Source organism: Ambystoma mexicanum, chromosome 11, assembly GCF_040938575.1.
Source record: "Ambystoma mexicanum isolate Mex_15411 chromosome 11, UKY_AmexF1_1, whole genome shotgun sequence".
In the NCBI taxonomy this organism is placed as follows: Eukaryota; Metazoa; Chordata; class Amphibia; order Caudata; family Ambystomatidae; genus Ambystoma; species Ambystoma mexicanum.
Window position 1 is genome coordinate 1,075,926,357 of NC_090934.1, and position 11,026 is coordinate 1,075,937,382.

An 11,026-nucleotide genomic window follows, 5' to 3' on the forward strand; every position below is an offset into this window, starting at 1 on the left:
CAGCCCTGGAAGAGCTTAATTTTTTGATCAGTATTTAAATGTCTTCTCTATCGAAGTTCAATGACCAGGTAGCGTTTCCTGTTCTTTTATCAACTACTTTTTCCTCATTTTTTCCTTCGAACAGGGCAGTACAGTGGTCGAACCAGTTTTTCTCAGAGACTTGGTTAATACCTATGGCCGATTGATTAGAATCTCTGTTGTTAATTAGATCCCAGGTACTTTTTGTATTATTTGTTGCTAAGGCTGCCATCATTTGTTCCGCGTCTCTTTGAGTTCTTTGGTATCTGGTTGATTGCAGCCAATTCTTGTAGGTTTGACGGCATTTTCTTTCCAATTCGCATTTGTCTAGGCTATGAGACTTTTTTATACGCCTGAGGTCAGCTGTGTATCTTTTTCGTCTGGCGACTACAAATTCATTAAAGGCGTGTTTCCTTTTGACCTGCTTCAGTTTAGATGAATCGTACTTAACCTCATAAGCTTTAAACAGCCATTTATAATCGACCACCTCCTCGCCCTTTTCTACGGCTTCCTGGAAATTTTTCGCTAGTGTTGGTACGATCTGATCTTTAAGTCGCAGCCTGTTTCTTCCCCACGATATCTCTGTTTCCATCACTTTTCCTCCCTTTGGGAAAGCTCTTGAATCCCATGCAAGCTCAATTTCCAGAAGAGAGTGGTCACTATTAGCTTGCTTGATGACTCGAAATGATTTTATCCAGGCAAGCGTATCTCTTCCCACAAAACAATAGTCCAAGCATGCTCTCAATTTTCCACTATGCCAAGTGTCGGCCCCCATGAGGTCGCCATTTTTTTGGCTGTTTAACATCATCATATCCCGTATGCCCATTTCCTTCATCCATTGGCTTTCTTTTCCTGTAAGATTTTCAATCTCTTTAATTTTGCCCCCTTTGTCTAGGAGCTTGATGTTTAAGTCACCATTCAGCAATATGAGCTGATCTTCTTCCTACGTCATGGACTTGTCAATGGCATTCGTGATAGATTTTAAGTATGACCCTGGGTTTGGCATATTTTCCCTCCAATATGTATTAATCAATAGCAAATTGGTCATCTCCTCCTGATTTTCTGTTGTAGAGGCTATTTTCAATATTTGAACGCAAGGATTTGGAGCTTCATGCTTGAGTATTTGTAAGTGGCTATCGATTTTTTTTAATACCAAGAGGCCTGCAAACAGTCGGCCTTTCAGTCCCTTTTTTGCCGGATTGAAGTAGACTTCATATCCTTCACATATTGAAGGTTCACACAGCCATGATTCTTGGATGCAAATGAGATCATATTTGGTCAAGAAAGAGCTTTCCGTCGAGAACAGATGATGAAATCCTCTGGTATTCCATGAGGCACAGCGAACGGATCCATTTCCAACTTCCTTATTCTATTGTTTTTTTTTAGTTGCGATCATTTGCCATGGGGGGCCAATCATTTGGTTTATTTTCAGGTTTGTTTTCATTTATTGTACCCTTCCTTGGGTTTTGTGAATTATCTACCGTAAACCTCAAAGATTTTAGTTTTTCAACATTTTCTTTGGTGCTGTATAAATGGTTTTCGGGATTTTTATTTCCTTCTTTTTCGTTTTCTTTTGGAGTCTTCCTCTTCTTTTCCTCTTTTACTTGACCATTTTTTTCTCTCTTTTTTTCCCATAGATTCTTTTTCCGTGCAGGATGAGACCTCATTATTAGCACGTCTTCTGTCCTTTGGTGATATATCAATACTATCAGGCTTAATGTCATCCTCTAATTCCGTCAGAGGAAATCCCTTTTTTCTTAGGATGTCAGTAGCCTTCAGAAATTTCTGCTTGATGTCATTTGAATTAAGATGCAATATAACTTGGTCCATTCTCTGTTCTCTTGGGAATTCCACAACTTTAATGTCCTCAGTAGATATCATGCGTAGAGCTGATGTTTGGTTACAAAGCGAGACTACATAGCTCCTATTGAGCAAAGCCCTTCTTGGTCCATTGAGTGTCGTCTCTAATTTCAAATAGCATTCTTTTGATGGGGCTTTCCTCGAAGGAGGGACGGACGCTTTTATTCCTTTGTTGATCGTCTTTGTTTCTTTAATTCTGTTTTTACCATCCTGTTTTAGATGAAAGCTTTCAAGTTGAAATCGTACCCTCCTTTCTTTGGTAGCTAGCTCCTGTCTTTTTGGTTCTAAAGTTTTGAAGTTAGCAGGATTGTCATCAGCCTCATTGACTTCCTCCCTTTCCGATGAGTCGGATCCACTTTTTGTCTCCTTTAAGGTTTTCGGCAGGATATCTCGTTGGGGTTTCTTGCGATCAGAGGAATTAGGGCTCCTCTCCACCATCTCCCAGTTGTCCATAGTTTTCCATTTTGATGGGCTGATGCTTTGCCACTCTTCGTCCTCCCTATTTTCTTCCATAATGTCAATCAGATCACTTAGGTCTTCTCGTTGGTCTGACTCATCTCCATTATCCTCCAAGGAGGGAGGAGGGTTTTCCCCCCTCCCACATCCTTTGCATTTGTGTCCACCAAAATGTTTGTGTCTCCCATTGCCAGTTCTCTCCCCGGCTTCTTTGCCTGTTGGAGATTTTCTCTTCTTGGGGGCTTTCTTAGATTCCTTAAAAATGCCCTGGAACCATTTATCTTCCGTTTTAAGCCTGCATTTTTTGTTTTTTTGCCATTTTCGTTTGGTTTTTTCTTCTGCTCATTTCCCTTTTCTGAGGACAGGTCCTTGGATGTCCCACCACTAAAGATAGAGAAATTGGATTTTTCTGATTGAATTTTTGAGTCACGACTTCCCACCCCCTTACAACCGGGAGAGATCAATATAACCTCTTTGGTCATTAGCTCAGTTTGCATGGGTCGATTTGGTTTATTTTGACTCAATTTCATGGGGCCTTTCCCTCGACACGGATTTTTAACCATGCTTACCTCATCTTTTTTCTGTTTGCATAAATTTCGCATCCACTTGCAATCTTCCAGAACCGCCTCCATCAATAAGGACTTGTCATTAGCATCTCTCCTTGCCAGATCGGTGAGGCGATTTTGCCATGTGTGGGATTTTTCGGCTTCTTTGTCCATTCGTACATTCAAATTCCGCAGGGACAAATCCGTTTGTATATTTGCCTCTTTAATTTGTATGTTAGTAGCAGTCATCTCTTTCACAGAGTCATTTATCATCTCATACAATTTTAGGTATGGTGCCAGTGTGATGTTCAATGAGGTCATGATCACTTGCTGGAGGTGTTTCATATCCTTTTCTCTATCAGTTTGGTAAGCGTCTTTAATTAGGTGTATAATTTGATCTTTCGTAAAGATTTCAGAACACTGCTTTTGGTCATCCAACAAAGGCGTCTGAGTCATTTTTGTTATCATTTGGGGTTCTACAGATTGTCCTTGTGGTTTTAAGCTTGACGGTCTATCTTCGAGGCATGGATTTCTCCTCTCAATTAAAGACCTTTGTGACAGGGTCATTGACCTGAAGTCTCTTTGGGTTTTTGTTGCGAGGTGCTCGGCTCCCACGGCCTCCAACTCCAGGGAGCTCCCTTTAGTTTGCTCCTTTTCCAGTTCAGCCATTTTCTCGCTTATTATCGAGAAACTCCTCCTTTTTTCTCTCTATTTTCCCCGTCAAGAGAGTGAGGTCTTGCATAATTTTGTTAGCTCAAATTAGCTAATGGCAACATTGTCTTTCCTTCAGTGCCTGTAGTTTTTGACGGAGTTTCACTTCCAAAATCCCACAGGGTTTTCTTTTCTAGTCTGGCCTTTAGAGGGAGCGTCCCCTTAGGGTAAGGCATCGCCGGCATATCTTTGTGTAGGGTCCGAGGAGGAGATTCACGGTCAGTTAGGTCATTTGAGAGCAGGGCATATGCCCCCAGCTGGGTATTATTTTGGGGGCTCTTTTCCTTAAACCACTGACATATGTTATCTTCCCTGTATGGCTGGAAGATATCGCTTATCGTTGTGGTTTCCTCCATGGCTCTTAGATGTTGTTTTTTATTTTCTACTTCCTTGTTGGGATCCGGCAAGGCTTTCTCCCATAATTCCGAGTCATTTGTGTCCCATTGGTCCTCCTTTTCCCACACAGACTCAAACAGTAGAGATCTGTTTGTGGTTTCCTTTAAGGTCAGAGTAGGGGAATTCAATGCCACCTCTAGACTAGAATTTTCATCCAACATGCTTTCGCACATGTCCGCTATAGGTGTAGTTCCATAGTTGACTAGATCATTAGTCGGCATGTTTACAGAATCATTTCCCCTTCTTGGGGAAATTAAAGTTGGGATCGGACAACTCGAGTCTCTCCAAGTATCAAGGGTGCTAGGTTGGTCTAGTATTTCCATCGTCTTTTCAAGGCTCAGATTGACCAGGAGAACTGGGGCTTTCTCGGATAACACCCCTACCGTCTGGTTTTGTTCAACTATACTTTTTTCTTTATCTCCTGGGGGCGCAGTATTGATCGTTTTGCTGGAATATCCTTCACCAGCAATTAGATCTAACTTCTTGACCTGATCGGCATCCTCCTCATGCAAGCTTGGTGTTTCAAAGGGTGGAGGGAGGTGACTCACTGGCTCTTCGAGAGTGGAAACTGTACAGGCCATAGGTTGAACAGGTGATTTTGGAGCTAACCGCACAGGGTCTTCAATAACCAAACTCGACATTTTTTCGCTACCTGTATCGGTCGCGGGGGCCCCCATAGACAAGCTTTTACGCTTCTTGGTGCAAAAGGGTAAGCAAGATTGTTTCAGCATCGGCATGTTTTGTGCACGCTCCGGGCTTCCATTCACTTCCGGGAGTGATGCAAATTTTTGTCTTACCTGCAGGCAAGTTCGCACGGCTGTTCCCGATGCATCCGTATGTACAACCGTAGGTTTCATCCTGTAGTGCAGCTCCTCAGTATAAACTTTATTTTCTCAAATCTCAGCTCAGCCTATCGTGGCTGCTGGCTTATGCAGTGTAGTACTTACACAGCGCGCAGCCCAGCAGCCCAGCAGCCAAACAGCACAACAGCAGGTTGTATTCGATGCCCTTTGCGCGCTCGGGCTTAGCGCCGCAAGGGTGCTTGGGAAGTCTTTTTATAGCACTTCCTGGAGGCGGTGCCCATGACCGGGGGCGGGAAAGGGGCAGAGCCAAATCCGCACTTCTCACTTCGTCAATGTCCGTTCAATGCGCAGCACCTCGCTCTCCTCCCACTACAACAGCTGATAGTGGGGATGTAGGTGCAGCCACAGCACAACAGCAGGATACTCCGTGTATTCGATGCCCTTTGCGCGCTCGGACTTACTTTATGGCACCCAGAGTACCATTCCAGGATAGCAACTTTATTTTTTTTGTTTTAAACTTCACCCCTCCTAAGGATTCGAACTAGAGCCCTGCTGACAACAAGCCGGTGTAACATCTCGCTGTGCTATATCACAGGTGCTGAATTGGTATTGTTTATTTCAATAGGGATTGGGATATAAAACCCATTCCCAAGCAGCCAAAAAGCCCAGCTCGACAGGATCTGCTTATGAATGGCTGCAAGCGCACTGGTGTTTGCAGGTAATGGGAGGTGTGTGTGTTGTGTGGCTATAGTCATGGGGATATCTTTTAAGAAGTGCGAATAGTGGGCTATGAAGGGGAGGCTGCATAAAGCAGCATGCTGTGGGGGACAACGACACACTAATGGTGGTCATTTAAATGCATTTTCTATCACTGTGTTTTCATACTTGCTAAAACTGTTGCAAAACATGTGTTGCGGGCTGAAGTGGCAGTAAGGAAGGACCCATGTTTTGAGTTTTAATTGGGGGTAGTGGGTTAGGTTAAATAGGGGGCAGAAAATTTGGCGAGGATAAGGGAACATCATTCCACTACTTTTTTTCACACTTCGACCACTGTCTGTTCGAAGTACTCACTTATTTTCACTCATTTGCTTATCCATCCTCAGAACCAAACACTCAAATCCCTCTCATTCTCATTCTCCAGTTTCACAATTCCAAGCATGGAATTCTGGGATTTCTAGTCCCAAATTTGAAATGGCAGAGGAAAAACTTCATGCAATTCCTCTTTGCAGGACCATACCACAAACCTCCACCTTTTCGGGGCTCCTCAAATCATGCTAAAGTCTTTGCAAGTCTTGGGGTGACCACTCTCAGGCAACCCCCCAGCCCCATTGTAAGCCACTCACTTTCTTTCTCTTCCACCTTGTGATACTTTGCAGCGCTAATCATCTTTCTGTAACCCCTCTCAACCCCCCTTCTCTTTTGCACCACACTCATGACCTTAATGCTGTCACTCTATGTTTACCCCCATCGCTCCATCTTACTGCCTATCATATAACACATCTGTGAGGTTTGCCCCTTTAAGGATGTGTGTCATGACGATGGATGTCATGATTGAAAAGGAGCCTCAGAACAACGGCAGACTCCATGAATGGAACTTCTGTCTCTTGTCTCATTTTTGGGCCTGCAGGCTGACTCTGTGTGACGCCGGTCCTGTCACCCTGCTGATCTGGGTGCCCCCAGATCAGCATGTGTAGCCTGGGAGAAACCGGGCCACTGTCCTGCTGTGTGATCACAGCACAATTGCTAGCACGGAATCCCCTGGCAACTGGTGCCTACTCGTGTGATCACGGCAATCAGGGTGATCCCTGCAACGGTCTGTGCCTTGTGACCACAGCACTCTTGGTGTCTGCTGGGTGCCCCCAGCACTGATGGGGCTGGCGTGTGGGACCACAGGTCCAGTCCAACAATGGCGACGAGGGTTTGTGGCCCTGTGATGCTGGTGTTGCCGCCCGACTCCCTTATGTGCCCTGATGGGACTTTGCTCCGTGTTCGGCAATTCGTTCTGGTGGTTGGAAGAAGCGCTGTCGATGCAGAATCCCGCACTTCGGTGTCACTGTGGTCGGCAGTGGGAATGTGCCCCATGGTTAGAGATTGAAGAAGGGAGGTTGGCTCACTTCGCGAGCGCAGCCGGTGAAGTTGAAGGCCCGCTGAGTGATCCCAGGCCGACCGGCAGTGAAGAAGAAAGCTGCTCCATGTATGGAGCTTCAAAAACACAAGGCAGAGGTGAGAAGTGGAGAGGCTGTTAGCACCGCTGCACTTAAGTATGTGTATCTCCCGCCTGGGGAAGGTAACCAGTGGACCCATATGCAGACATGAGAAAAAACACAAGCCTGGGTGTAACACATATATTTCCCACCCCAGGTAGTACATGAGACATTGGATGAGTGTTGGCAATAAAAGGCTGTGGATTTTTATTGCTCAGATTATGGTCATAACAAACAATCATAACTACAGTAACCATAATATGCTGTACTTTTGGGCACCAGGTCCTGAGGTTGCCCCCTCTTGCCAGTGCCGCCTTTCTCGTCTGACGATGTGGCCACCGTACGGTGTCCTGTCCTCTTTCTCTTTCTTCTCTCCCTTTTTCTAGGGTGGGAGGGTTCTGGGAAAAAGAAGAGAGACACTGCGTACGCAAAGTACTCTTTTGCTTGGGACCCCGTTCAGAGTCCCAAGCTGGTTTCTGCCTTTCTTCTGCAATGGCAGCTCCTTATATAGGGCTGGTGCCGACGGTATCCGCACCCTGTGGTGCTTAGCCATGTTGGTCCTTGCCTATTTCCTGCTTCTCCTGCCTGAGGTGCTTAGCACCTCTTTGGGAGGAAGTGCAAGGTGTTGCTTCCACCATGCCCTTCATTGTTCCTGTTTGGCTGTTCCTGTTTGGGCTGGCGTCGGTGTGGCTGCCCTTGGGGGGGCGTGGTGAGGGGGGCAGGACATGAAAGAGCGACATGGGAGAGGGGGGAGCATCCCCCTATGATGCTCAAGTGCTCGGCTGCCCCTGCCCTCTCTCCGACCTGTCAGCCATGGGGCACAGGTTACCTGCCCCCGCCTCGTACCCTTGCGGCTCCGGCCAGGAAGTGTGGCGCAGCCAGGACCGCTGCCTCATTAGATACATTAACTCCATGCTCGGGCAGAGAAGGCAAATGAGAGCAGCTGCCCGCGTTGGATGGAAAATGCTGGCGGCAGTGCACCCTGCCATGCCAGCGCTCTCCCTGTGTTCCCAGGCCATGTGTCGATAAGCTTTGAAAAAAAAAGGAAAAAGAAAAACAATGCACTTGATGCGCTCAGAGCAACAGAAAAGCTCACTGGAAGATCCCGAGCCAAGCAGGCGGTGATATTGGAGCTCTAAACAACAAAGGGGGAAGAAGAGTTTTCGCTTTGCTCCGCAGTGCTAACTCAAAAAAATAAAATAAAGTGGCTGCTGTATGTGTGTACTCCGGGGACCGGAGTCTTTCAGAAAAAAAAGGTGCTAGCTATGCGCTCTGGATTGGAGGATGAAGAACAATGGAGGAATGGAGAGTTCTCTTTCACTTTGCTCCGTGCTGGAAGCAGCAGCAACAACAAACAAATGTAGCTCCTGCCTGGAAGGAGAGGAAAGTGCTGCTTGTAAGCTCTTTGGTAAGAGCTAAGGAAAGAACAGTACTTGCCTGAGGGAGTGTGGCCCAGAAACCCTGCCACCAGGGTCATGCCAAAAACCCCTGCCTGGGGTGGGGTGAGTGGCTGGTGCCACTGCAGTAAGGTGATACTCCTGCCAGGGGGAGCAAAATAAGTGGCGCAGCCCAGATGCCCTGCCACCAGTGTCGTGTCTCCCTGCTAGCCCCAGCGTCAATGGACTAACGCCGATGTGGCCCTCGGTGTCCCCGGGTGCGGATTTGCTGGCGTAATGAACTGTGCTCGCAACTATTCTGGACTGAAGTGTGTATGGTCAAACTGGTTGCCTGCAGCCCTACTGATGCTCCAAGAGGGCTCAGTAAATATGTACTTTCTGCATGTCATTCTTTGGCTGAAAGTGGTCCCAGTAATTAAGTGTGTGTGAAGCTGTGAACCAGCAAGCATGTTCAATATGGTTCCAGTAACTGATAATGGTGTCGTCCGTTGGTTTTAAGTTTCCCCCTTCTCCCTTGCTGAATAAAATGTCCCTGAGAATGTGGTAGATGTACCAACATGTCACCAGCAGTCTATGCACTCCGACCATCACCCGCAAGATATGTAATGAGTGGTTGGTGTATGTTTTAATGTTTGTAACTGAGTCTCAATGTATGTGGCTATCGTTTCATCCCACAATTCCTAAGTGGACCAAGTATTGCTGTTTGTGACTGTTGTTTTTGTCTTTGTTTTGGCTGTTATGAAAAAGGAGGAGTGTGGGGTTTGCCCCTTTAAGGATGTGTGTCATGACATCGTCATGACCCACTGTGAATAAAAGGAGCCCCAGTCCTCACTGCAGACTCCATGAATGGCACTTCTCTCTTGTGGTTCATTGTTGGGCTGTGTGACCAGGGTCGTGGCGCCCTCCTGATCTGGGTGCTCCCAGATCAGCATGTGCAGCCTGGGAGACCCCAGTCCACTGTCCTGCTGTGTGAACGCAGCACAGTTGCTTGCCCAAGAGCCCCTGACAACTGGTGTCCAGCCGTGTGATCACGGCAATCAGGGTGATCCATGCAACTGTCTGTGCTGTGTGATCACGGCAATCGTGGTGGCTGCTAGGTGGCCTCACCACTTATGGGGCTGGCCTGTGTAACCACAGGTCCAATCCCAACAACATCAATAAGTTGTTTAGTTTATCTGCAGATGCTCATACTTTGCCCTCCTGCCTCACACTTCACTGCTACGTCTGGAGTGGATATCTATGACATTAGCAAAATTAACCAACCAGTGCACAAGGATTATTGCTGAGACACACAACTACGTTGGTAACAGGAGCAGTATAAAAGATTGTGTACAGTTACTAATGGTTTTTTTGTGCTCCTCACGTTTCACCATCACTCATGGTCTTTCTGGCCTCCTCACTGTTCAGCAACTCATCCCCCTTCGTGCCTCCCTCTCAACCTCTATGTTAACCATCATCCGTGTATGTTCCATTGGCACCTGTGCCCCCCCCCCTCCCGCTTTCCGTCCACACATGCCCGCCTCCCAGCTGGTCTCGGGAGAACCGTACTGTTTAATTAAGCTACGGAAAATCACCTCACGCCTCCCACTGTTCTCTCAAAAACACACATTCCACCCGCCTCCCACGCACGGCTTACCTCCTTCATAGCCGGGGTCCGCGTCCCGCGCAGAAGTGAGAAGAAAGGGGTCCTCGTCAGACAGCACTGCAGTGATGGACATGTGGGCGGGAGGGAAGAGGCTCGGGTGGCGTGGCCGCTCCCTCCCCGCCAGAGACTGACGAGGCACCCTGCTTCTCTCGACGGATGACAAGCCTGGAACGAGGTGACAAGCGCGCACCGGGGCCCGGCTGCCCGTCTGTGTGTGTGTGTGAGAGAGCGTGTGCGCGTCTGTGGCGGCGGGCCGGCGCGCGCCGGGGAACCAGTGCCAGGGTGATATCACTAGGGCCTGAGAGCGGCCGGCAGGCCTCTCAGGAGCTCGGCAAACACAGCCACGGAATGGCGCCGTGTTTGTTCACCTGCGGCGGCCTTCCCGCTAAATTACAAGTCTTTTCGTCGAATGTGGAAGCGCGAGTCAGTGTAGTATTCAGAGAGGAACAGAGGCCCGTGGAACGGTAGAAACATATGAGAGCAATCCAACCCCCTACACCTGAAACGCCGTGAGGGGCCCTGAGGGCTAGCTGGCTTGGGGTGGCTGCGAGGGGGAGGGGGGAGAAGATTACTACGTATGTCATAGGTACGAGCCGGCCAGAAATTCTCCCAATTTCTCTGGAGAGACTCTCAATTTTTCGAATACAAATATTGCTATTTTTTTTAAATTTTATTTCTCCTAAAATAAAAATGTATGACCCAGTGCAACCCAACGGGGAAAATTCTGATCTCTCGCTTTCTGTGACAACGTCTCCCTCCCACGGACTCCAAAATATTGCCATGTATGCAGGTCACCAAGGGTTACCTCCCAAACCTACCCCTCGCCCGTTGGTATGCAGGCGGCTTGCCAAAGCCAGCAAACGTGCCAGCTGCTGCTTTCGGAGATTAACGAATTTGAAAAGGAGCATTCCCAAATGCTTAGTGAACACGTTCTTTTTTAATAATACCCGCCCGCCAAAGATGTGCTTGGGTTTTGTAGTATATGAGGATG

At 47.5% G+C, this 11,026-nt stretch overlaps 1 protein-coding gene across 1 annotated transcript in view; it reads right to left on the bottom strand.

Moving 5' to 3' along the window:
* The window catches only part of LOC138504114 (synaptotagmin-7-like), a 560,413-nt gene extending 550,058 nt beyond the window's left edge, over nucleotides 1–10,355 (bottom strand). Inside the window, exon 1 of the mRNA XM_069624336.1 lies at nucleotides 10,027–10,355. Within this exon, the coding sequence (XP_069480437.1) occupies nucleotides 10,027–10,108 (82 nt within the window). The 5' untranslated portion in view covers nucleotides 10,109–10,355. The remainder of the gene's footprint in view (nucleotides 1–10,026) is intronic.
* Between the last annotated feature and the right edge of the window lie 671 nt (nucleotides 10,356–11,026).